At 55.4% G+C, this 26,941-nt stretch overlaps 1 protein-coding gene across 1 annotated transcript in view; it reads right to left on the bottom strand.

The window, feature by feature from the left end:
- CFAP74 (cilia and flagella associated protein 74) overlaps nt 1-26,941 on the bottom strand; it is an 80,526-nt gene that overhangs the window by 27,770 nt on the left and 25,815 nt on the right. Inside the window, exons 8-18 of the mRNA XM_017882526.1 lie at nt 26,103-26,213; nt 25,095-25,197; nt 23,738-23,895; nt 22,016-22,217; nt 19,656-19,811; nt 17,864-18,037; nt 16,562-16,680; nt 12,753-12,819; nt 11,906-11,995; nt 9,241-9,405; nt 8,318-8,477 (exon numbers count right to left, since the gene is read on the bottom strand). Of these exons, the coding sequence (XP_017738015.1) occupies nt 8,318-8,477; nt 9,241-9,405; nt 11,906-11,995; nt 12,753-12,819; nt 16,562-16,680; nt 17,864-18,037; nt 19,656-19,811; nt 22,016-22,217; nt 23,738-23,895; nt 25,095-25,197; nt 26,103-26,213 (1,505 nt within the window). The remainder of the gene's footprint in view (nt 1-8,317; nt 8,478-9,240; nt 9,406-11,905; nt 11,996-12,752; nt 12,820-16,561; nt 16,681-17,863; nt 18,038-19,655; nt 19,812-22,015; nt 22,218-23,737; nt 23,896-25,094; nt 25,198-26,102; nt 26,214-26,941) is intronic.

The raw sequence follows: 26,941 nt of genomic DNA, 5'->3' as shown, positions 1-26,941 counted from the left end.
CTGTTGCCCAGGCTGGAGTGCAGTGGTGCAATCACTGCTCCCTGCAACCTCGACCTCCTGGTTTCAAGTGACCACAGGTGCATGCCGCCATGCTTGGCTAATTTATGTATATATATATATATGTGTGTGTGTATATATATATATTTTTTGGTAGAGACAGCGTCTTGTTATGTTGCCCAGGCTGATCTCAAACATCTGGGCTTAAGCGATCCTCCTGTGTTGGCCTCCCAAAGTATTGGGATTATAAGCATGAGCTACATGGCCTGGTCTCCTTATTCTAGTCTTTTCTTTTCTTTCTTCTTCTTTTTTTTTTTTTTTTTTTTTTTTTTTTTTTTTTTTTTTTTTTTTTTGGCAGGGTCTCACTCTGTCACCCAGGCTGCAATGCAGTGGCGTGATCACAGCTCACTGCAGCCTCAACTTCCCAGGCTCAAGCAATCCTCCCGGCTCAGCCTCCCGAGTAGCTGGGACTACAGATGCATGTCACCATGCCTGGCTAATTTTTCTTCTTTGTAGAGATGGGGTCTCAGCACGTAGTACTTTTCAATATATTAAGCATCCTTATTTGATCTTTTTTTTTTGAGTCGGAGTCTCGCTCTGTGGCCCAGGCTGGAGTGCAGTGGCCGGATCTCAGCTCACTGCAAGCCCCGCCTCCCGGGTTCACACCATTCTCCTGGCTCAGCCTCCCGTGTAGCTGGGACTACAGGCGCCCGCCTGCCACCGCGCCCGGCTAATTTTTTTTTTTGTATTTTTAGTAGAGACGGGGTTTCACCGTGTTCGCCAGGATGGTCTCGATCTCCTGACCTCGTGATCCGTCCGTCTCGGCCTCCCAAAGTGCTGGGATTACAGGCTTGAGCCACTGCGCCCGGCTCTTATTTGATCTTTGATGTCTGATAATACCCATGTCTGAACCGTGCAAGACTACTGCAATTCCTTCCTCCCTTCCTTCCTCCCTTCCTTCCTCCCTTCCTCCCTCCCTTCCTTCCTTTCCTTCCTTCCTTCCTCCCTCCCATCCTCCCTCCTTTCTTTCCCTCCTTCCCTCCCTCCTTCCTTTCTTTCCCTCCCTCCCTTCTTTCTTTCTTCTTCTTTCTTTCTTTGACAGAGTCTTGCTCCTTCGCCCAGACTGGAGTGCAATGGTGCGATCTCAGCTCACCACAACCTCAGCCTCCTGGGTTCAAGCGATTCAAGTGCCTCAGCCTCTCAAGTAGCTGGGATTACAGGTGCGTGCCACCATGCCTGGCAAAGTTTTTTGTATTTTTAGTAGAGATGGGGTTTTGCCATGTTGCCCAGGCTGGTCTGAAACTCCTGACCTCAAGTGATTTGCTTGGCCTCCCAAAGTGCTGGGATTACAGGTGTAAGCCACCGTGCCCAGTCAATGGCAGTACTTTCTGTTGTTTCTGTGTGAGTGATTTCTTTCTTTCTTTCTTTTTTTTTTTTTTTTTGAGACAGAGTCTCGCTCTGCCGCCCAGGCTGGAGTGCAGTGGCCGGATCTCAGCTCACTGCAAGCTCCGCCTCCCGGGTTCACGCCAATTCTCCTGCCTCAGCCTCCCGAGTAGCTGGGACTACAGGCGCCGCCACCTCGCCCGGCTAGTTTTTTGTATTTTTTAGTAGAGACGGGGTTTCACCGTGTCAGCCAGGATGGTCTCGATCTCCTGACCTCGTGATCCGCCCGTCTCGGCCTCCCAAAGTGCTGGGATTACAGGCTTGAGCCACCGCGCCCGGCTATTTTTTTTTTTTTAAGGAATAAGTTGCATATAGTAAAATGGACTCTTCTTAGTGGAACTTTCTGCAAGTTTTGACAGATGCATGTGGTCGTACACTCGTCACAGCAATCAAGGCACTGAACAGCCCCATCATGCCCGTGCCGCCTGTGCCCCTTTCTAGTCAACCCCTTCCCCTGCCCCAGCGACCGGTGCTCTATTTTGTCTCTACAGTTTTGCCATTTTTAGCCAAAATATTCTTTTTCTAGAATGTCACAAAAATGGACTCACAGAGCTACAGTCTTTTGTGTCTGAGTTTCTTCCCCTTAGCACGACGCATTTGAGGCTGGTCCGCGGCACTGCCTCTGTCAAAGGTTTTGTCTGGCCGGGCGCGGTGGCTCGAGCCTGTAATCCCAGCACTTTGGGAGGCTGAGACGGGCGGATCATGAGGTCAGGAGATCGAGACCATCCTGGCTAACACGGTGAAACCCCGTCTCTACTAAAATACAAAAAACTAGCCGGGCGAGGTGGCGGGCGCCTGTAGTCCCAGCTACTCGGGAGGCTGAGGCAGGAGAATGGTGGGAACCCGGGAGGCGGAGCTTGCAGTGAGCTGAGATCCGGCCACTGCACTCCAGCCTGGGCGACAGAGCAAGACTCCGTCTCAAAAAAAAAAAAAAAAAAAAAAAGGTTTTGTCTGTTTGCTGCTCAGCGGGGGACCCCGCGGTTTCTCTATCCGCTCCCCAGGTGTGAGACATTAGGGTCGTAGGTTTTTGACAATTGTAAATAAGCTCTCCACAAACATTCACACACAGGTTTTTGCGTGAATTTAAGTTTTCGCTTCTCTTGGTGGATACCTAGGAGTGGCACTGGTGGGCGTCTGGCTGTGCTGCTGAGCGTTTCGCTGGTGGCCGTGCCATTCTGCATCCCCAGGGGCAGCACTGGAGTTCCAGCTGCTCCTCACCAGCACTTGCTATTGTCAAACTTTTTGTTTTTTTGTTTATAATTTAGCTGTTCATATAGGTGTGCAGTGGTATCCCATAGTGGTTTTAATTGACATTTTCTTCATCTCATGTTTAATGATGGTGAGCATCTTTTCATGTGCTAATTTCTCATCCACGTATCTTCTCTGGTGAAGCATCTGTTTAGTTCTTTTGCCCTTTTTTTTTTTTTTGAGACGGAGTTTCACTCTCGTTGCCCAGGCTGGAGTGCAATGGCACAGTCTCGGCTCACTGCAAACTCCGCCTCCTGCCTCAGCCTCCCAAGTAGCCGGGATTACAGGTGCCTGCCTCCATGTCCAGCTAGTTTTTGTATTTTTAGTAGAGACAGGGTTTCGCCATGTTGGCCAGGCTGGTCTCAAACTCCTGACCTCAGGTGATCCGCCCACCCCGGCCTCCCAAAGTGCTGGGATTACAGGTGTGAGCCACCACGCCCAGCCTTTTGTCCATTTTTTGACTGGGTTATTTTCCAATTAAATTTTGAAAGTTACATAGTTTGAATACAAATTCTTTATCAGATTTGTGATTTGCTAATGCTTTCTGCCAGTCTGTGGCTTATCTCTGCAGTTTCTTAATAGTGTCTTTCAAACAGCAGACGTTCTTGATTTTGGTGAAGTCCAGTTTACAATTTTTAAACCATGGGCCATAGTTTCAATGTTATGTCTGAGAAGAACCTTTGCCTCACCTAGGGCCACACATTCTCTCCTGTGTTTTTTTCGGGGGGGAATTTTATATTTTTAGGCTTAACTTTTAGGTACATGATCTATTTTGATAAATTTTTGTTTACAGTATGAGGAACGAATTAAAGTTAAATTGGAGGGGGGCGTATTAGTCTGTTTCATACTGCTAGAAAGAACTGCCCGAGACTGCGTAATTTATAAAGGAAAGAGGTTTAACTGACTCACAGTTCCACCTGGCTGACGAGGCCTCAGGAAACTTACAGTCATGGGGGTTGGAAGGGGAAGCAGGCACGTCTCACATGGTGGCAGGAGAGAGAGGGGTGAGAACGCGTTTATAACAGCATCAGATCTCATGAGAATTCACTCACTATTATAAGAACAGCATGGGGAAACCACTCCCATAATTCAGTCACTTTCCTCTCTCCACACGTTGGGATTACAATTTGAGATGAAACCTGGGTGGGGACACAGAACCAGACTATATGACGGGGCTTATGTTTATCCAATTGTTATGGCCTCACTTGTTGAAAAGACTGTTCTTTCTCCAAGCAATTACCTTGGCACCTCTGTTCAAAACCAGTTGACTATAATTATGTGTCTATTTTTGGATTATTTTGTTCCATTGGGTCTCTGTCTGTGTCCAACACCACACTGTCTTGTTACTGTACTTTATACTAATCTTGAAATCAGGTAGGGTAAGTCCTTGAAATTTGTTTTTTCAAAATTGTTTTGGTCACTTTAGGTCCTTTGGATTTCCATATAAACATTACAATCAACTTGTCAATTTCCATTAAAAAATCTTCCTGGAATTTTGGTTGGAACTGCATTCATCCATAGATAGTTCTGGGATAATTCACATTTTAATTAAGTGTTCCAACGGTTAGTTCCTACAGTATAGAAAATCTGCTTGATGGCCAGGCGTGGTGGCTTATGCCTGTAATCTTAGCACTTTGGGAGGCTGAGATGGGTGGGTCACTTGAGGTCAGGAGTTTGAGACCAGCCTGCGTGATGCAAACTGTCTCATGCAGACTGCAGAGAATACCGTCCAGGCTGAAAGAGCGTTGGTGAGTGGCCAATGCACAGACAGCCTCCCTCAGAAGAGCACAGCTTTGGCTCAGCACGCAGGGAATTCCATGAGAAACATGGCTCACTGCAACCTCCACCTCCCGGCTTCAAGAGATTCTCCTGCCTCAGCCTCCGGAGTAGCTGAGACTACAGGCGCCTGCCACCATTCCTGGCTCATTTTTGTATTTTTAGTAGAGATGGGGTTTCACCATGTTGCCCTGGGTGGTCTCGAACTCCTGAGCTGAGGCGATCCACCCGCCTTGGCCTCCCCAAGTGCTGGGATTACAGGCGTGAGCCACTGGGCCCGATCAAGGTGTTTCCAGTTCTGAGGCCAATTCAAAGGCCAGGGGTCATTGTAATGAGTAGAGAAGAAAATAAAGAGAGAGGATAAAAGGTCAGAGTATAAAATAAAATAAAAAAAGAAAAGAAAAGAAGCAAAAAAGCAGGACCAATGTGAAGCACAAAATAAGATGGTAGAAACGGATCCACGTGTATCAATCATCACAACACATTTAAATAGCTTGGATGTTCCAAAGAAAGTCAAAGACTGTCAGACTGGATAAACAGACCAAAACTGAATGACATGTTGATGAAAGAAAGAGAAAGAAAGAAAAGGAAGAGAGAGAGAAAGAAGAAAGAAAGAAAAGGAAAAGAAAGACCTAGTTAAACGGGGAGATAATGGTTATGAATTAAAAGATTCAATTTTTTTTTTTTTTTTTTTGAGACAAGGTCTCTCTGTCGCCCAGGCTGCAGTGCAGTGGTGCAATCACGGCTCACTGCAGCCTCGACCTCCTGGGCTCAAGCCATCTTCCTGCCTTAGTCCCCCAAGTAGCTGGGACTGCAGAGGCACATCACCACACCGGGCTAATTAAAAAAAAATTTAGTAGAGATGGGGTCTCCCTATGTTTCCCAGGCTGGTCTCAAACTCCTGAGCTCAAGCGATCCTCCTGCCTTGGCCTCCCGAAGTGCTGGGATTACAGGTGTGAACTGCTGCGCCCGGCCTCAATACTGCTAAGATATGAATTCTCCCCAAATTGATCTATAGATTCAATGCTATGCCAATCAGATTCATGCTATGCTTTTTGGTAGAAATAAAAAAGCCGATTCTACAATTTATGTGGAAATGTAAAGGACCTAAACTATCCTGAGGCCCTAACGCAAATATTGTGAAAAAAATAACAAAGTTGGGTGACTTATACCACCTGGCTTCAAGGCTTTGTCTGAGTCCATGATAACCAAGACAATGGCTCTGGCATAAGAATAATTAAACGGATCAATTAATCAGAAAAAAGAGGCGAGAACTATATAAGCTCATGCTTATATGGTCAATTGGCTTTCTTTCTTTTTTTTTTTGAGACAGTGTTTCACTCTCATAGACGAGGCTGGAGTGCAATGGTGCAATCTCAGCTCACTGCAACCTCCGGCTCCCAGGTTCAAGCAATTCTCTTGCCTCAGCCACCCAAGTAGCTGGGATTACAGGCACCCGCCACCACGCCTGGCTACCTTTTTGTATTTTTAGTAGAAACGGGGTTTCACCATGTTGGCCAGGCTGGTCTCAAACTCTTGACCTCAAGTGATCCGCCTGCCTCAGCCTCCCAAAGTACTGGGATTACAGGTGTGAGCCACTGTGCCTGGCTAGTCAATTAATTTTTGACACGGACAATGAATGGATCGAACGGATACCAGAGTCCACTTGTTCCGTGGAATACATGAACATGCACCAGGGGAAATGAATCTCAGCCCTGACTTCCACCACAAGCAGGAGTGAATTTGAGGTGGATCGTACACCTCAACACAAAAGCAATGTCCTATGTCTTTATGACCTTGGAGGAGAAAAAATTGCCTAAAAAGCAAAAAAAAAAAAACAAATTCCAATAGAAATGATTGGTAAATATGCAAAGACTGGACTGAAGAACTTTGATTTGAGAAAAGACATCATAAAGGGAGAGGAAGGGCCCAGCCATAGACTCGAGGCAGCACCTGCAACATTCCTCAGGGACGAGGGCTGGGATCCGGGTGCATGAAGAGCTCCTATGAATGAATGAGAAGAAGACAAACAACCCCACAGAAGAACGAGGGAAAGCCTTAAACAGAGATGCCACACCAAAGAAAATACAACTGGTAAATGGGCCCATGGAAAGACACGCAATCTCACTGGTGATCTGCGAAATCATAAAGCAACATCTCAACGGCGGACCGTGGTGCAGACCCCCCAGACAGGCAGCCCCGGGCTGTTGGACCTCGCCCTCCTGAGGACGTGAAGCAAGGCCCTCAAGCCCAGTGTGGCCCTGTAGGACTCTCTGTGACCAGGCAGAGCTGGGCTTCCGGGCTGTCCAGTAGGGCAGCCGCTGCCCACAGGTCACTGTGGAGCACGTGAAATGTGGCCCTTGTGGAGGAGGACCTGAATTTTCACTATTATTTAATTTGGATCAATTTAAGTTTAAATAGCCAGATATGGCAGTGACAGCCACACTGAACAGCACAGTCTTGTACACTGTTGGTGGGAGTGTAAACTTACACGACCACTTTGAAAAATAACTCAGTGGGCTGGGCGAGGTGACTCATGCCTGTAATCCAGCACTTTGGGAGGCTGAGGTGGGCAGATAGCATGAGTTCAGGAGTTCAAGACCAGCCTGGGAAACATGGTGAAACCCTGTCTCTACAAAAAATACAAAAACTAGCCAGGTGTGGTGGTGTGTCCCTGTACTCCCAGCTACTCAGGAGCTGAGGCAGGAGGACTGCTTGAGCCCAGGAAGTCGAGGCTGCGGTGAGCTGTGACTGCACCACTGCACTCCAGCCTGGGCAACAGAGTGAGACCCTGTCTCCATAGAAAAATAACTCACTTTGATATTAGCTGATGCCAGTGAGGCTGGCTATGCCCTGTGATGCCGACATGAACCCCAGCCCCATGCCCTGTGGGAACTCACACACAGGCCTGAGGGGAAGTGCAGAGTGGCCGCGTTTGCAACAGTGTGTACCACAAACGCTCCCAAGCGTGCGCTGGCAGGAGGACGGATCTAGAACCCGAGGCTCTCTCAGGAAAGGAAATGCCACGCAGTGGTGAGGACAGGAAGTGCGGCTCACACGGGAAGTGCGGCTCACACGGGAAGTGCGGCTCACACCGGAAGTGCGGCTCACACCGGAAGTGCGGCTCACACGGGAAGTGCGGCTCACACGGGAAGTGCGGCTCACACCGGAAGTGCGGCTCACACCGGAAGTGCGGCTCACACCGGAAGTGTGGTTCGCACATGAAGTGGGGCTCACACCAGAAGTGCAGCTCACACAGGCTGTGGAGAACCGGCCCAGCTCCGTGCTGAGCTGCAGGGCACGCGGAACTCGCACCACGCGAAGACAGACAGGAGGAGCCCAGAGGTTTCTGGATCTCCATGTGTATGTGGGAAAATGATCAAGAGAAGCAAGGAGGAGACGCAAGTGATTCCCGACGGCGGCGGGGTGGAGGGCGGGAGGCATGGGGAGGGTAGGACCCGCCTGTTTTCTTGGCGCCTCTTCCCACTGGTGCAAATCTAGTAACAGCCACAGCTGTGGAGCTAGACAGAAGCCCCCGCAGCCCGGCCTCTCCAGGGGGCACCGCAGAGCCTCTTCCCCAACCCCTGTGGCCCGTGCTGGGCCTGCTGGGCCAATGCTGGAAGTGCCTTCAAGTCTTCTGTTAGTGTCAACGTGAGCGTACCTTTTAGTCCACTCCAAAAACAACACTTAGTGGCACATACGAATGTTTTCTTGCTTAACCGTCACTGAACATCGAAGGCCTGGGGAGATTCTCTCCTTTCCAGCCCTCCCCTGGGCCCCTCAGCCCCCTGGAATGCTGCTCCGGGGCCCTCACTGCCCGCCCACCCTGCCTTGGCCTGGCAACCCGGCTCACCTGTGGGCTGCTCCTCCTCCTGCTCCTTGTCCAGCTTCTCCAGCTCCTTCCGGCTCTGCATGTCCGCCTGGGAAGACTCCGTGCCCTCTAGCTGCTGCTCAGATAAGCTGGTGGCAGCTTTGTCATACAAGCTTTTATCTTCGTAGGTCAGGAGGCTGCTCTGGAGAGGAGAATCAATGTCCTGGCTTGGGAGGTTTCCCACCTCCTTCCCCCAGTCAGCTGCCCAGACTCCCACGAGGACAGGCCGTGTCAGGGGCTGGGCCCTGGCTCCAGCATAGCCCCTCAGCTGCCTCCTCGGCTGCCTGCTCTCATCTCACACATCCTGGTTGTGGGATCACAGCAGCAGCTCACCCAGAGGCTCAGGGTCACCCCTGAGCCTCCCTTGCTCTAGGCCGGGTGGGCATGGCTGTGCTGCCCCAGCCTGGGAGTGTGAGCTGCATCTTCCTCTTGGTCCGATCCTCCTTCCTCCTCAGCTGGCTGGAGGCCGAGCCTTCTCTCCACCTGAGCCCTGAGACACCCATACCCGGGACAGGACAAGACGCGCTCACACTTGGAAGGGGTGCAGCTGCAGCCATGGAATGCATCTGTCCAGCCCTCCCACCCCCACGCCTGGGGCTTCAGAGACGTGTTGGGGGAGGCTGGGTCTCCTGGGGCTCTCAGGCCTGAAGCTGCTGGCCAGCGCCCCTGCTGCTACATGCCTGAGAAAGGGAGTGTCCTGCTGCCGCTGCCCCCGAGGCCAGGTGACTGCAGGTGTCCTATGGAAGCTGGTCTCTTCTGCTTAGGCTGATTTGAGGAGGCCCCCACACTGCCCTCCTCCCAGGCTCACTGTTGACACCCTCATATTGTCACCCCTGTTCACCCACACGGGACTGGATTTGGGGGACAGAGCCCCACACTCCCCCATGGCTGAACGGCACACTCACTAATTTCAGGATGGACTGGGAGTCGTCTGTCTCGCAGGGCTCTGAAGCTGGCAGGAACTTGAAACTCGTGCCCAAGCCCCCAGTGTTGGTCAGTGTGATGGTCCGAGACGTGGTCTCTCCCACCACGTAGCTGCCGAAGTCAATGAGCTCCTTGTCGAGGGACAGCTGCCAGAGGACACAGAGTGAACCCAGGGCCATCGTGCCAGGCCCACAGGGTGCCCAGCGCGAGGGCTGCATGTGGCTCCAGGCAGGGCTGCTGTGAGCATTTGTGTGCGTTGTGCACTGCACAAGCAGGTACACAATTCGACCCGGAAATCAGGCGTCTATTGCTCATGACAAGGTGCAGCACGCGAGTCTGGTTTTAAGAACATCAAGGCAGGAACCCCCTCGCCAAGGAGTGACAAGGGTTCAGTGAGAGGACGCAGGGACTAGACAAGGAGCCTGGACATGGGACTTTGGAGTCCCGAGTGTGGATGGTGTCATTCCTGGGCGCAGTCAGCCAGACTCTGGATGCAGAGACCCAGGGAGTGTCCCTCCAGAACGGGAGCACACCCTCCGTGGTGGTGCCTCACCATGCCCGTCGTGGGCCACAGGCCACAGCAGCTCTGGCGCTGGCTAAGGATGCAGGCCTGGGCCACACCTCGGCTCTGCCCGGTGGCCCCTCCTCGGGAGGCTTTTCTGGGCTCTGAGTTTGGAGGCCCAGGGGCTCCACACTCTGTGCTCCTGCTCCAGGGGCAGGGCCAGGGGCCACCGACGCAAATGGACGTGGTTCACAGAGGGCAGCCAGGGTCCAGCCAAGGGAGGCTGCCTTCTTCCCCCTGCGCCGTCTGGGTCCTGTTCTCCCCTTGTTCAGATAGGGCTTTACTGTTTTTACGGTCCCCAGCCTGGACGCTCCCCTGGGAGAAGCAAGCCCCTGCTCAGGGGAGCTGAGGGTCTCGGTGCTTCTGTCACAGAGGAGCACTTGACACTGCAGAGACCAAACGCGGGAGAGGCCGGGGCAGCTCTGGCCGGGACACCTGGGGCCACGCTGGGCACGTGCTCCATGATGCTGATCCGGAGTGGAGCCGGCCAGCACCAGACTCCTGCCACGCTCCCAGGCTGAGCAGGAGGGAGCCGGAGCCTGGCCGTCGCTCGCTGTGGGGGGACTTCCTGCTGCCCTGGTGCTCCATGTCCGGGGCCTGAGTCTTGGTTCACCAAGAACCCACACAGCGGAGCTGCCGCCCGGACCGCGGCTGCTCTGAGGAGAAGGCGGCGGCCACGGGGCAAGGGGCTGCTTGGGCGCCCTAGGACGGTAGTGGTCCCTGCATGAACCGCAGCGGGGCCACGGCTCCCAGGGCCACGGCTCCCAGGGCCACGGCTGCCAGGGCCACAGCGAGGCCACTTGAGTGCCAAGAGGAAGGGAGACTAAAGTGACCGGAACACACTAAATATGCAAACGTCGGCGAATCTACGAAGAAACTGAGAGGAAAACACTTCTCTCTCCACCGCCATCAGTGACTCTGATTGCAGCAGCCCCTCCCCACGGCGACACACGGTGAAGGCGGAAGCACACGACAGAGAAAGTTACACGGTGCTCATCAAAGGTGGCTGGGGGCAGCGTAGCCTGGATCATGGGTGACCATGAGGGCGTCTGCTGATCTTGCTGGGGGTGGGGGGACACCGCGTGGCCTCTGCCCTTTACCTGCCCCAGCTTGTTCCTCCTCTAATGCAAGGATGGGCCTCTCCCTGTCCCGGCGACGCAGGCCCGGGCCGTGGGACTTGCCTTGGCCCGTGAATTCTTAGGAGATATGATGTCCCCACTGTCCTCTGGGAGGTGCTCGTGCTGCCGTAGCTGCCGCCCTGGAGTCCAGCCTGGACAGGGCTGGCTGCAGGGGGCCTCACACTCGCAGCTGAGCCAGGAGCCGTTTGCTGTGTGGCAGATGCGGTGCAAGCTGACTAATTACTCGGCAGGAGTGGGTGGGGGGGTGAACAATGATGTGTGGGTTTCTGGTTTATTGGAGATGCTGAAGTTTCTGAGGGTGGAGCGTTGACATTTTACTAATGGACTTTGAAATGGATCAGCAACAGATACAGCGGTTGCCGGACCAAGCAAAGGTGTCCGAGGCCGACAATGTGGGGTCCGGGACGATGCGGGGTCCGGGACGATGCGGGGTCCAGGACGATGCGGGGTCCGGGACGATGCGGGGTCTGGGGATCTGGGTTGTAGGCACGTGGAGCCTCGTTCTACTATTCTGTGTTTTCCACTATGGTTGAAATTTTCTTAATTAAAAGAATCAAGGGTGACCCCCCCCCGCCAAGAGCTGTAGGAAGGACTGGAGCATTCTCAGATGGATGTTAACGTTTCCTCTGGGGCACGGGCCCTGCAGTCTGTGAATGTTAAGGTTTCCTCTGAGGCATGGGCCCTGCAGTCTGGGCTCCACACGGAGCAGGGTTTGTCTCATTTTTCCAGTGCTGGTCTGAGTGCCTCACGTTTGAGGCCCCCACCCAAGGTCCGGCTCAGGCCCAGCTAAGCTGCTGTTGGAAGAAGGGGCTCGGCCCCTGGTGGAGATCGGAGCCTCCACCTGGTCCCCACCCTAGCTGCACCCCCTCCCAGGAGATGCCGTCCCACTGGGGTTCCCAGCCAGGATGCCCCGAGAAATGCTGGCTCGGACACCTTTGAACTCACCGAACATTTCTTAGTTGAACATTTCAATGGAACTGAAAACTCGCCCGTCTGAGCCAAAAATGAGATATTTCCTTCTAGATCTTTGTTTATCTGAGAAATAAAACAACCCCAACCACCATAAACTTCTGTAACTTTTGTGTGTTTTCTTTCTTTTTTTGGACAGGGTCTGGCTCTGCTGGCCAGGCTGGGGTGCAGTGGCACCTTCTCGGTTCACCGCAACCCCCCTCCACCCACCCCCACCTGGGGTCCAAGCAATCCTCCCACCTCAGCCTCTTGACTAGCTGGGATTACAGACATGCGCCACCACACCTGGCTAACTGTATTTTTTGTAGAGACGGGGTCTTGCCATGTTGCCCAGGCTGGTCTTGAACTTCTGGGCTCAAGCGACCCTCCCACCTCGGCCTCCCAAAGTGCTGGGATTACAGGCATCAGCCACCACTCCCAGCTCTTCTGTAACTTTAGCCCGTTACACGTGCTGTGGCTGCCTGGGCCGGGGCCACCTGCCACCCACCCGGCTCGGGTGACCCCAGGGAAGGAGTCCGCAGAGGGTGTCTCAGGAGGGCCACACACCGGCAGGGCTTCCTAGAACATCCCAGCCCTCCCGACATAGACCCGAGAGGGCATGCCCTCGGCCACTAATGCAGAGGAGCTGCACTGCGGTTCTGCCCGACATTTCAGGAATATGTCAAGTGTATTTTTGGGAATAAAACAGCAAAACGGGCCTGCGTGATCCTCACTGAGAGGCCATGTGCATCCTTCCTCCATCACGCTCTGCACCACCGCGCCTGATCACAGGCTCCACCCACCGCCACCTCTCCTTTGAGAGAGAACGGCCCCTTTGACTCACCATGGGCTTGAAGGTGACAAGCACTTCGCAGGACATCCCGGCTGACAGGGGGCCCGGGGGGTCAAAGCTGCAGGACATGACCCACAGCAGACGGGGGTTAGAGCTGCAGAGGGTGAACGCTCTCCTCGCCACCCGGAGCGCAGTCAGGCCGGGTCTCCCGGCCTCCTCCCCGTCCTGGCCCTGCACCTCTGCCCAGCCACCTTCACTCAGGGGAGAGCTGGGTCTGCTGTGTTCCCTGCTGCCCCCGGTACCTGGCAGGGAGGGGACGCTCCAGTGTGTGCGAACATTTGTGGAGTAAGGGAGTTAATCAGTGAAGGCGTGAGGCAAGTCCCCAGGCCGACTGCCAGGAAATGGGACCCCATGGCTCAGTGACGGCCACAGTTCCCCTGGGCACAGGTGCCAGGCCTGGGACCAGGGCTCTAGGGCTTTGATACCAATATGGGGCCAGGGGGCTGTGGACAGGAGCCAGGAAGAGAGCTGGAACTGGGAGCCCTGAGACAGCCGGGACCCTCGACCCTCTCAGCCTCTTTCAGGGAAAGAACCAGAGAAATAGCCGCCACTGCACAGGCCTGTCGAGGGAGCTGGTCTGTCTTGGCCCAGATCAGGGTGAGGGAGCATCTCCCCAGGGGATTCCTGACGCCAGGCTGATTTCACAAGGTTGGATTTTACCTAATGTTCTTGGTTTGGAAATGCACAAGCCACAGTTTTAATGTAAAAGTGTGTCCCTGGCTGGCAACGTTCCCTCGGCACCAGCAAAGCAAACCCAAAGCCCCTCTGATTGGGAGGGAAACGCTTTGGTGCCAACAGCACAGAGCCCGGGATGGAGCCGCCAGGGAGAGCCGCCGAATCTGAGGGTGGATGTGCGTGCCTCGCACAAACCAGCATAGCAGAGTGCAGGGCCGAGCTCCAGACGCTTCAGACGACACGAGTGTGGGGTGGAGAAGTTAGAGAACGTGTGGATAAAATGGTTAGAGACAGAAATAGAGAATTCCAGACGTGAGAAAAGAACAAGACACTGTCAAGAAATGCAGACTCATCCAAAACAGAACTTGGCATTTTTAGAAATGAGAGGAGACAGGGCAGCTGAGTAAGAAACTCACTAAGCAATTTCAACCGTTGATTAGCAGCACTAAGGGGACAAGGGGTGAACCGAGCGGCACCTAGAGCACCACCCAATGTGAAAAAGAGACAAGAAATTTCCCACCCGATGGGGAGGTTTCAAAAGGAGGAGCAGGAGGGCAGAGCCGGAGAATGAATGGGGGAGGGGCAATGCCGCAGGGGCTGGGGCTGAGAAGTTCCCAAAATTGTTCATAGATCTGAATCTTCAGATTCAAGAGTAAAACGAGGTCTAAGAAAAATCAGCCCACACCAGACGCACAGCGGAGCTGCAGGACGTTAAGGATGAGAGAATCTCAGAGCAAGCAGGGGGAGGCCAGGCATCCTCCAAAAACACCAGCACCTGGACCGAGGCCACCTCTCACTCCAGCAACAAGAGACAGAGGGCAGGAGAGTGGTGGTCTCAACCTGTTGAGAGAAAATAACTGTCCATAAGAAGTTCTCATCCCAGCACGGGGAGGAGTGCCTCGGTGGCTGAGAGCACAGCAACCACCTAAACCCACCTCTGCATGCGGCCCCCAGAAGCCACATGGATCAATAAGAGAAAGAGGTGGGCCGCAGAAATCCCAGGCCTTCAGCGTGACTAGAGGACACAGAACCCCCCAGACTTAAAAGTAACCATAAAGTGAAAAGCAAACACTGACCTCCAGCATGCACTCCCCGTGCCCGCCTTCACAGAGAGCTACAAACATCTGAAAAACTGCAGGGAAGCGAGGAAGGAGATGGGAACAAAGACGCTAAGGCTGACCTAAAATCAGCTCCCCAAACAGAACGTCACAGCCTCCACGGGAAGATACCAAGTCCTAGTGAGCCAGTGCTGATGTCAGGGACGGGCCATCAGAGCCCGTGTACCCCTCGCCCCTAGGGCAGCCTCAGGAAGACGCCTGGTGGGAGAAGAGGAGGCCCCTCTGGAACCTGGGCAGCAAGGGGGGAATTAGGATCCTACCCTTGCTGACCCTCATTTGAGAAGCTGCACTTCACAATGCTCTCAGGAGTGGAAACTCCTGAACTGGGAATCTGAAAGCCATCCTGGACCTACAAACCTGTCCACAAAGAGAAAACTGGCAGGAAACAGGAAGTAGAAGAGAAAGAACTTTCTTAAAAATAAAGTAAGTCAGGCCGGGTGCTGTGGTTCACGCCTGTAATCCCAGCACTTTGGGAGGCTGAGGTGGGTGGATCACCTGAGGTCAGGAGTTCATGACCAGCCTGGCCAACATGGTGAAACCCTGTCTCTACTAAAAACACAAAAAATTAGCCAGGCGTGGTGGCGGGCGCCTGTTATCCGAGCTATTCAGGAGGCTGAGGCAGGAGAATTGCTTGAATCTGGGAGGCGGAGGTTGTGGTGAGCCGAGATTGCACCACTGCACTCCAGCCTGGGCAACAAGAGTGAAATTCCATCTCAAAAAAAAAAAAAGTAAGTTGTTAAGGGGCAGAAGAAAAGAGAAACATTGCAGAAAACACAGAAAAGGCCGTCAGAGGGAAAAATGAAGAAAAATAAAACAGAAAAGAAGAAAGCAGGCCAAGCACAGGTGCACACCTGTAATCCCAGCACTTGGGGAGGCCAAGGCAGGTGGACCACTTGAGCACAGGAGTTTGAGACCAGCCTGGGAAACATGGTGAAACCCTGTCTCTACACAAAATAGAAAAATTAGCCAGGCATAGTGGCACACAACTGTGGTCCCAGTTCCTCAGGAGGCTGATGGATGTGGGAGGATTGCTGGAGCCCAGGAAATTGAGGCTGCAGTGAACTGAGATTGTGCCACTGCACTCCAGTCTGGTTGACAGAGCAAGATCCTGTCAAAAACAAAACAAAACAAAACAAAACAAACAAACAAACAAAACCAGAAAAGAAAAAAAAAAAAGGAAAGAAAGAAAAGGAAAGCGAAAGCATTAAAGGCAACCAGAAGGAAAACAGTAGACAGGAAAGGCCAGCAAGGAAGATCCAACACACACCCACGTGGAGTCTGCAAGGAAGCAAATGGAAACATTGTTACAGAGTGAAAGCACAACCATAGTTCAAGGAAGCAGTGCTGAAATGAAGACAGCTTTCAGCTTGACACTGAAAACACTGGCTGTCAGGGAAAACTTATCAAAATGATCAACATCAAAACATAACAATACAAAAGGAAACTCTGGCTGAGTGTGGTGGCTCATGCCTGTAATCCCAGTACTTTGGGAGGCTGAGGCAGATGGATCGCCTGAGGTCAGGAGTTTGAGACCAGCCTGGGCAACATGGTAAAACCCCGTCCCTACTAAAAATATAAAAATTAGTCGGGTGTAGTGGCAGGTGCCTATAATCCCAGCTACCGGGGAGGCTGAGGCAGGAGAATCTCTTGAATCCAGGAGCTAGAGGTTGCAGTGAGCTGAGACCACGCCGTTGCACTCCAGCCTGGGCGACAGAGCAAGACTCCATCTCAAAAAAAAAAAGCAACAAAACAAAACAAAGAAAAACAAAAGGAAACTTGGGCAGCCAGGCAAAAGCTCCAGCCATTCGTGAAGGGAAATAGGCTTGGTCTCAGATGACTTTGACACAAGAAGACAGAGGAGCCCCCTCTACAAAATCTTTGTGAAAATCGGACCTGAGGGCTTATGCCCAGACAGAGCCTGTTCCAGCTGTTCTGAACATGAAGGGAGCTATGAACCCTCCTGCTGTCCCTGCATCGCATCCCTGCCCATCTGAGCTGTCCTCTTACTCAACATGGATGAAGTCCCGGAGGTGCTCCTCCACGCCCACCAGCTTGCAGTAGTTGATCGTGTAGGTGGTGTTTACCAACGTGATCTTTTTCTTGTACACTTTGCCAATATCAAAGTCCTGGGAAAGGTCAAGGCAGTAGCTTCAGAGCGGGTCAGAGGGGGCTGTGCTGTGAGCACCGAGGCAGCTTTGCCTCAGGGTAACCACTGGCGAGCGTTTGACAACTAGGGAAAGGTTCCCAGGGAACAATATCCGAGGTTTCTCCCAGAATCGAGAAGGCCCCGGGGGTGCATGAAGGACAGGGTGTGGGGGAACCTGTCTCATAAGAGCCTTCGCCACTTGAGGCAGGACGGGGCCTTGCTGGGGCCCAGCGGGTGGGAGTGAGAGAGAGGGCTCAGACACTGTGGGTTCCAAGGTGGGTCCCTGAGTCCATGGATGGACCTGAACTGGGGTAAAATACCAGAGCCCACGGGCCACTGTGTCTTGCAGATTTTGGCGGAGGCATCCAGGCACCAACCTCAGCCTCGCGTGCTCCCACTTTGTCCCTGTTACATCCTGTCCCGAGGCTCAGGGGCCCCCCTCTGCCCGAAATGGCACAGGGCTTTTGGGGCCACGGCACTCCCATTGCTCAGGATTTGCCCTTCAGACTGGCGTCCAGCCCTCCACGGAGATGAGGCCCTCTCTCCCTCCACCTCCTTGGAGAGAAGGTCCACACCTGGGCCTGTGCCTCCTGAGGAAGCCCCTGGGTTTTCCAGCATTAAAAAGCAAAAGGCAGGCCGGGTGCGGTGGCTCACGCCTGTAATCCCAGCACTTTGGGAGGCCAAGGTGGGTGGATCACGAGGTCAGGAGCTCGAAACCAGCCTGGCCAACATGGTGAAACCCCATCTCTACTAAAAAATACAAAAATTAGCTGGGCGTGGTGGCAGGCGCCTATAATCCCAGCTACTTGGGAGGCTGAGGCAGGAGAATCGCTTGAACCTGGGAGGCGGACGGAGGTTGCAGTGACCCGAGATTGTGCCATTGCACTCCAGCCTGGGCAACAGAGTGAGAGTCTGTCTCAAAAAAAAAAAAAAGCAAAAGGCGCCAGGGATTGGGCTGCGGCGGGGCTCCCCTGCTGTCCTATGCTGTCGCCTGTCCCCTGCTGTCCCGCGTTGCTGCCTGTCCCCTGCCGTCCCGCGCTGCTGCCTGTCCCCTGCCATCCTGCGCTGACTCCTGTCCCCTGCCGTCCCGCGCTGCTGCCTGTCCCCTGCTGTCCCGCGCTGCTGCCTGTCTCCCTGCTCCTCCTGGCCCAGCTCGAGCTCACCTTGAAGTGCAGGAGCTCTGGTTTGCTGTTGAAGGGGCGACCTTGGAACTCACGCCCCAGCACCACCTGCTTGTGGACCACCCTGCTCCGCAGTCTCTCCACTGTTCGCGCCAGAATGTCCTTGTCCATCTTCGTCCCGCCCACGGGCTTTCGGTCCACGTCCTCCTTGGGCACCTGGGGGTCACAGAGACAGAGGCTGGGGCTGTCAGCGGCTCCACCCAGGCGGTGCTGGTGGCAGCTCAGAGGCGAGGGTAGTGGTTAGCGGGGCACGGACAGCCCAGCCCCACCAGCCTCCACCAGCCCCGGGAAGAGCCCCACGGCCTGGGAGTTGCTCTGAGTTGCTCAGAAAAGCCCCGATGGACCGACTGACTTTCTGCTCCGTTGACAAGGCAGGGAGCCCTCACTTCTGAACAAGGGAAACCAGGAAACAAAGAAAAGCAGACAGCTCTGGATTCAGGTGGATTTCTAGGAAAGATGTGGAGGGGAACTTTCCAGACTGCTAAATCAGGACAACAGGAAGGTTTTGAAAGGTTCTGCAGGAAGCAGTTTCTCGAGTGGGCAGTGTCAGCACACACTGGGCTTTCTCAAGATGAAAAGCCGCTTCCCTGGCCAACACCAGCCACCAGGAAGATCAGAACTGAAGAGTCCTGAACTGTCCCTTTGGAAGCTGTGTGGACTCTGCCTGGGCCTTGCTCTGGGCTGCCCCTGCTGGTGCCGGTGCCCATGCCTGGCAGCCGGGTGGCCTCCTCCCTGGCTTCCTGGGGGGTGCCACCTGGGACCCTCCTCTTGTCCAGAGGCAGCCTTCTCCCTTGGGGTTCCCCAGTGTGCAGGTGGTGGCTCCACCTGGCCTGTCCTTTTTTTTTTTTTTTTTTTGAGACGGAGTCTGGCTCTGTCGCCCAGGCTGGAGAGCAGTGGCGCGATCTCGGCTCACTGCAAGCTCTGCCTCCCGGGTTCCCGCCATTCTCCTGCCTCAGCCACCCGAGTAGCTGGGACTACAGGCGCCCACCACCTCGCCCGGCTAGTTTTTTGTATTTTTTTTTTAGTAGAGACGGGGTTTCACCGTGTTAGCCAGGATGGTCTTGATCTCCTGACCTTGTGATCCACCCGTCTCGGCCTCCCAAAGTGCTGGGATTACAGGCTTAAGCCACCGCGCCTGGCCCGCCTGGCCTGTCCTGTTCACCACCCTGGTCAGCCCGGCATCCTCAGAAACAGCAGAACCAGGTGGCCTTTGCCCTGACAGTAGAGGTGGCCAACGCTTACAGAAACTGGGCGGTGGGCGTTGCCCTCCTACGTGGGACAGGACCACAGCCTGAGCCACGCTGCTGTGGAGACCGTGTCTTGCTGTACCGGCTCTTTCAGAGGCGGAAGGACCCCGGCACCAGATGGGGCGTGTTTCTTACAAAAGGCCGTCAAAGAAAGTTTACACACTTCTTCCAGAAAGATGCTTCTCCAACAGTACATGGAGTAGCTCAGAGTCATTCCCTCAGCCTTTCAGCCTCGGAGCCCCGCCGTCCCTCCCCATTACATCACGGTGATGGAGCTGTCTGTCGGGGGAGCTTGGGCTCGTCGAACAAGTGTGGTGCCCTCCAGGCTCCACGAAGAGGGAAAGGCATGAGTGTGGAGAGGGAGACGGGGGGCGTCAACGAGCAGGAGGGGGTGACAGGAGATGGCGGGCACAGCCAGGAGAAGTCTCTGAGCAGTCGGTGTGGGCAGGGCAGGTGTGGGAGGTGGGGAGCCGGCGACAGAGGGGCGGGATCCATCTGCAGGCGTCTAAAGGAGCAGGAGCTGGCACCTGGTACGGCTTGTAGTCTTCGTTCCAAAGCCCGGAGATCTCGGGCTCAGCTAACGTTTCCTCCTCTGAACTGGCCCCGGGGTCCCCCTGGATAAGCTCACTGGAGATGACGTCCACCAACCGAGAGGGCCCGGGGCCTGCAGCAGCCTCGTAGTCCTGCAGTCGGGGAGAGGAACGTCATGAAGACACACTCATGACAGAGAACAGGGGAGAGAAACTCGGCCCAGCCCCCGCTGGTACGGCCCGCTGCCTGCCCCTGTTCTTCTGCCTCGTGTACTCTGCATGGAGATAGCGGTGCACAGGGTTTTGTAACTTTTTCTACTTGAAATATAAGTATTTTAATACATTATTAAATATTTTTCTACAATGCTTGGAAGAGTCTGCAAAAAATGTCCTTTGATAGGAAAATGTTCTAATTCATGGACTGGAATCCCTGGCGCTGGTCCTGAGGCACTCATCTGTTCTCTCTTTTTTTTTTTTTGAGATGCAGTCTTGCACTGTCACCTGGGCTGGAGTGCAGTGGCGTGATCTCAGTTCACTGCAACTTCCATCTCCCAGGTTCACGTGATTCTCCTGCCTCAGCCTCCCGAGTAGCTGGGATTGCAGGCGCCCGCCACCATACCTGGCTAATTTTTTGTATTTTTAGTAGAGACAGGGTTTCACTATGTTGGCCAGGCTGGTCTCGAACTCTTGATCTCATGATCCACTCACCCTAGCCTCCCAAAGTGCTGGGATTACAGGTGTGAGCCACCGCACCTGGCCCGGTTCTCCTTTCTGTGGATATAAGCCATGTTCGGGAAAAGCCCCAGGCTGACCCCAGAGGATGGCTGTGGTGGTTTCCTCAGAATGAGTTTGGGGACTGGGCCTTGCCCATCTGCTCTGGCGCTGTCCCAGGCCTGCCAGAGAAGGGAGCACTCAGCTGGGTGGACAGGGTTCTTCTTCCTGGGGACGGTCTTATGGAGCGACAGACAGGAAGTCTGGCCAGGGCCAGCGCACTGCTGTCTGCTGTGACCCGCACAGTGATACAGGTGGTGCCGCAGAAAATCGCGGGAGCAGCTCATGGGTGGGGCTGGGGGCAGGGGAGGCTCCTCTGGAGCAAGGAGGGCAGCAGGGCGCTCCCGGCAGAGGCATCGGCAGGTGCCAAGGCCCCGGCGTGAGACAGGCAGTGAGGGGTGGATGGGGCAGAGGCTCGGCCCGAGCACTGGGAGCCTGGGGAACAGGAAAGGACCTTCTCTGGCGCCCTGAGCGGCACCACAGAGACCCTGCAGGGGCCAAAGCTGAGGCAGCCCAAGGCTTGCTCTTTCCCCGCAGGGCACCTGTTGGAGCAATGACCTTGACCTTCAGGTTTTGGGGTACACAAGGGCAGAGACTGCAGCACTGTGCCAGACTCAGGAGAGGACCATCGTCCCTACCCCACACCTTTAGGGAAAGGTAAACTAGAAATACATTCCCCCAACTGAAGCCAGTTGCCTGCAGCAGCAGTGGACACCGAGCAGGCCCTGGATGTGAGTGAGTGAGTGAGTGAGTGAATGAGTGAATGTGTGAGTGAATGAATGAGCGAATGAATGAATGAGCGAATGAGAGAGTGAATGAGTGAATGAGTGAATCAGTGAGTGAATGAGTGAATGAATGAGCGAGTGAATGAGAGTGAATGAATGAATGAGCCGAAGTGAGAGAGTGAATGAGTGAATGAGTGAATACAGTGATGAATGATGATGAAATGAGCCGAGTGAATGAGTGAGTGAATGAGCAGAGGAAGAATGAGTGAATGAGAGAGTGAATGAGTGAATGAGTGAATCAGTGAGTGAATGAGTGAATGAATGAGCGAGTGAATGAGTGAATGAGAGAGTGAATGAATGAATGAGTGAATGAGTGAATCAAGTGAGTGAATGAGTGAAATGAATGAATAAAGGATGAGTGAAGTGAATGAATGACTAAGTGAATGAATGAGTGACAGGAAAGCTGTCCCCTGGGTTTATCACGGAGGGCTTTGTGGCGGGGTTGATCCAGGCATGTGGTCTGAACGGGCTGTGCACATCCCCCTGGCAAGCGCGGCTGACCCAGCTCTCCTACAGGGCGCAGGCAGGTGGTCGCCAGCCTGGTGGGCAGCACAGCAACACTGCTGGGGGTGAGGCCAGGACACTGGACCCTTGCTGGGGACGCTGCGGCCATGGGCCTCTCTCATGTGGTGGGTCTCTGGTGGGTCTTGTCCCCTTGCCCCTGAGCTGAGTGGCGGCCACTCAGCGGGCTCAGCAACCCCCTGCAGGTGGCCGTGGCGCTGAGGTCCTCAGAGGATGTCTCACCACACCTGAGCCCCGAGGCCCCACCTGCCCTCCACAGGTGTGTGGCGTTTTGCTCACCAGCATGTACGTGTTGGCTGGGGCTGTGGTCTTCTCCTCGCAAAAGTCGGAGATGTAGTTCCAGGTCTTGTCCCTCAGGGTCGGCCGGTGAGTGGCATTGGTCGGGGGACGCCGTTTCTTTCTTTTGTCCTCCTCAGCCTCCTCTTTCAGAATCCGACTGACGATCTCCTGCTTTCTGAGCTTCTGCTCCTCCTCAAAGGCCCTGCGTGGAGTCGCTTCTCAGACAAGTGTGAGAGGTTTGCTGCCTCTACCTTGCCCCAGGTGAGACGGCGCCCGGGGGCCCCTCCCGAGCGCTTTCCTGGGGGCTCCCTCCTGCCCAGCAGGGCTCTTGGGGTGGGAACTTCCTGGTCCTGGGGCTAAACAACAGCTCCAGTGGGGAGCAGATGGGCAGAGGCCAAGCTGGAAGTTCTAGGCTTAAACCCCAGCCCTGCCCAGCCCAGCCCAGCCCATCCCTGCCAAGCCCAGTCCTGCCCAGTCCTGCCCAGCCCTGCCCAGCCCAGCCTAGCCCAGTCCAGCCCAGCCCTGCCCAGCCCAGCCCTGCCCAGTCCAGCCCTGCCAAGCCCTGCTCTGCCCAGCACTGCCCAGCCCTGCCCTGCCCAGCTCTGCCTTGCAGAGCCCTGCCCAGCTCAGCCCAGCCCTGCCCAACCCTGCCCAGCCTAGCCCATCCCTGCCAAGCTGTCCTGGCTAGTCCTGCCCAGCCCAGCCCTGCCCAGCTTAGCCCTGTCCTGCCCAGCCCAGCCCATCCCTTCCAAGCCCAGTCCTGCCCAGCCCTGCCCAGCCCAGCCTTGCCCAGGTTAGCCCTGCCCTGCCCAGCCCAGCCCATCCCTTCCAAGCCCAGTCCTGTCCAGCCCTGCCAAGCCCAGCCCTGCCAAACCCAGCCCTGCCCAGCCCTGCCCAGCCCGGCCCTGCCCACTTAGCAGCCCAGTCCCCCAGCAGCCTTGGCCGCCCCGAGGGCTTCTTCCCAGCCCTTGTTTCTAAGCTGGCATGGGGCTGCCACTGAGGGTAGCCCCAGGGCTGAAGACGTTCATCCACTCACTGCGGCTGCACCTCCTGGGTGCCTCCTACATGCCAGGCCTGCGCCAGGCTAAGGGATGTGTAGGCGTCGCTGCCAGGACCCCCCCCCCACAAGGTGGGCAGGCTGATGGGTGGTGGAGAACTCTGATCGTGACTCGGGGGGGTGGGGAGGACGCACTCAGGGCTCTGTGGCACCCAGAGGAGGATGCCTTGCCCAGCGAGAGGGCCAGGAGCCCCCGCCCAGGCACATCCTAAGCAGTGATTGGCCAGGGCCGTGGACAGGGGGACTGGGATGGGGAGAAAGGGCCAGGCTCCCGGGATGAGGGCAGCTTCAGGCAAAACCCAGGACAGGCTCCCTGGAGACTTCTGGGTGGGCCAGGAAAGAGCCCACCAGTCCCTCCTGCTGAGAAGTCAGAACAGGAGCCGGAGGCTCTCGAGAGGGGCCGGGGTTTCAGAGTCTCAGAGGGGAGAAGGGGCCGAGGGTTGGGCATGGACTGGAGTAGGGGCAGGGCTGGGCAGGCTGAGTCAGGCCCAGGCAGGGCAAGGGTGGTGGCCTGGAGCCCCTGTTCCTGTGCCCCACAGCTGCCTGAGTGGGGGCCCTGGGAGAGAGAGCAGCTTTGCTTAATGTAAAGCCGAGCCCCCTTGGTTCTCCCTGCACCCACTGACTGGGCAGGTGCCTCCCAGTGGCACCTCTGCTACCACCCTCACCTCTTCTGGGCCTCCAGCTCCTGGCGCCGGCGCTGGTGGACAAGGTGCCTGAACGCATCCCCGCCCTGGGCCAGAATCGCCTTCTTCTCAGCCTGGACCCTCTGCTCCGCCAGCTCTGCCTTGGCATGGCCCCATGCTTGGAACTTCCGCAGTGTGTCCTTGGAAATAGAGAGCACTGAGGTGACAGCGTCAGCACACACGGGAACACACACATGCTCACACCTGCACACCTGTGCACACACCTATGCTCATACATGTAAACCTGCACACACATGCTGACACAGGCACACCTGGACACGTGCACACACACGCTCACACGCACACACACGGTCACACATGCATACATGTGCACACATACGCCCATACATGCAAAACTACACACACGCTCACACACGCACACACATGCTCACACATGCACACACATGCTCACGCACACATGGTCACATGCACACACGGTCACACATGCACACATATGCATACACATACGCTCATACATGCAAAACTACACGCGTGCACAGATACACATGCACACATGCTCACACACGCACACACGGTCACACATGCACACATGCACACACACGCTCATACATGCAAACCTACACACACGTGTGCACACATGCTCACACACGCACACACACGGTCACACATGCACACACACGGTCACACATGCACACATGTGCACACACATACACTCATACATGCAAACCTACACACACGTGCACACACATGCTCACATATGCACACCTGGACACGTGCACGCACACGCTCACACCTGCACACACCTGTACACACACACATGCAAACCTGCACACACACATACAAACCTGCACACACACATACAAACCTGCACACACACATGCTCACACACTGAGCCTTAAACCAACATTGACGTCTGCAGATCCCGTGGGAGACAGCTGGCAAATTGTCTGCATAACCCAAGCGTGGGGCTGGGGCTGTCCCTGCACGTCACCTGCCCGCCTCTGCCCCTCACCTCTGAGCCTTTGCAGATTCCGTTCCCACCCTTCCCGCCATTTTCCCAGCCTGAACCCCTAGCCTTGGGCCCAGGGCATGGCCTCGAAGTGCCCGGGCCCTCCATGTGTCTCCTCCAACAAGACCAGGCCCCATGGGAGCAGGGCTGGGCTGCCTGCTCCTGCCTGACTCCAGTGCCTGGCCCTGACCCGCATAGAACCCGTGGGCAAATCTGTGGCACAGGCTTGGGAAGCCTCCAGGGGCCACCAAGTGTGTGGGTCAACCCTGGACACCCGAGGACACAGGCCTGGCTCCCAAGGAGCAGGGGCCCAGGGACGGACCCTGGCAGGGGACGAGGGAGAGGCTGGGTGGGGCTGCGGGGGCCTACCCGGTTCGCGGAGATGCTGCCCTTCAGTGCCACCACTGCATCCATGCGTCGCCTCATGTGCTCCTGGCACTTCATCTCCTCCTTCTTTTCTTGCTCTCGGATTCTGAGGAAGGACATTTAAACATTTTTGAGGCTCTGTCATCCAGGCTGGCATGCAGTGGTGCGATCACAGCTCCCAGGCCCAAGTGATCCTCTTGCCTCAGCCTCAGCCTCCCAAAGCACTGGGATCACAGGCGTGTGCCACCACAAACGGCCACATTTTTAACCGAGGAAGTGACACAGCGATGCCATGTGGGGTGTAATTAAAGGAGCCTCGGTGCTGTCATTTCCACCAGGAACATGATTAACAGGGATAACACAAGAGGTGGGATGGGCAAAAGATGCTGGCGTAGAGGCCAGGCCATGACGACACGGCAGGAACACGCCCCGGAAGGCCAGGCCACGAGGACACGGCAGGAACATGCCCTGGAGGGCCAGGCCACGAGGACACGGCAGCAACATGCCCTGGAGGGCCAGGCCACGAGAACACGGTAGGAACATGCCCAGCGCGTCTCAGGGGCCTCTTCTGAAAAGAAACAGCACCTCACACTAAAAATACATGTTTATTGGTTTTTGATGATAAGGTGGTGATTCAATAATAAAATCAGGAGGCTGGGTGCGGTGGCTCACGCCTGTAATCCCAGCACTTTGAGAAGCCGAGGCGGGCAGATCACCTGAGGTCAGGAGTTCGAGACCAGCCTGGTCAACATAGTAAAATCCTGTCTCTACTAAAAATACAAAAATTAGCCAAGCGTGGTAGCACATGCCTGTAGTCCCAGCTACTCAGGAGGCTAAGGCAGGAGAATCACTTGAACCTGGGAGGCAGAGCAGTGAGCCAAGATCATGCCACTGCACTCCAGCAAGCTTCTATCTTAAGTAAATAAATGATAAAATCAGGGAATGTCAAGACAAAAGCAAGTGACGCGTATTCTTGGGTTTCTCCCTAAGGACATTGAAGGGAGGCTCTACCTTCCCAGGGAGGCCTTCAGGAACCGCACGGCGACCTTGTGGTTCTTCCGGGCATCCTCCAGCAGCTTCTGGTGCCTGAGCCCGAGCTCCTTCTGGGTGTGCAGGGACTTCCTGTGGGGACGCGGGGCCATCAGAGGGCATCACACGTCCCATCTGCCCCCAAGCCCTGCACAGCTGGAGCTCCTGTCCCAGAGACGCCGTGGGCCCTTTTGCTCAGCTCTGTTTTGCAGAGCCTCCCTTGGGGAGAAGCGAGGGTCCCTGGAGAGCGGGTGCCGTGGGCCACACAGATGTCAAACTCTCCACGCCACTGGGGCTCCAGTGCCAGGGAACCACCAAAGGCAAGGTTTGATCCCAGCTGGGCAGGGGTCTGGGAAGAGGATGGCGCAGGCACAGCAGTGCTGTGGGGAGGAAGGAGGCAGGGGCTGGGGACCTCGTGTCTGCAGCCAGGGCCTGGATTCCACAGGGGTTTGTGGCCTGGGCAGCTGAAGGGAGGGAACGAGATGGGGGAGGGGATGGAGGCCAGAAGGGGGTCCCGAAGAGAGAGGCTCACGGCAGGTTGGGACAGCTGGCCTGATGGCCTGTGAAGCACTTGGGGACTGGCCTAGGAGGTGGCTGGGCCCTGGCTGAGCAGGAGACTCATGACAGAGGACATGTGGGGAACAGGCCTGAGCGCTCCATGGCCGTGGGGGGTGGGGGCCGTGGGAGGGGTGCAAAGGAGCAGCCAGAGGTGGGGACAGAGCCTAGAGAATGGCCTGGCTGGGGCCGGGCGCGGTGGCTCAAGCCTGTAATCCCAGCACTTTGGGAGGCCGAGACGGGTGGATCACGAGGTCAGGAGATCG

Source organism: Rhinopithecus bieti, unplaced genomic scaffold, assembly GCF_001698545.2.
Source record: "Rhinopithecus bieti isolate Rb0 unplaced genomic scaffold, ASM169854v2 scaffold_13351, whole genome shotgun sequence".
NCBI lineage: Eukaryota > Metazoa > Chordata > Mammalia > Primates > Cercopithecidae > Rhinopithecus > Rhinopithecus bieti.
Note: the sequence above shows the minus strand (reverse complement) of the source record. Positions and strands in the feature narration are given on the sequence as shown.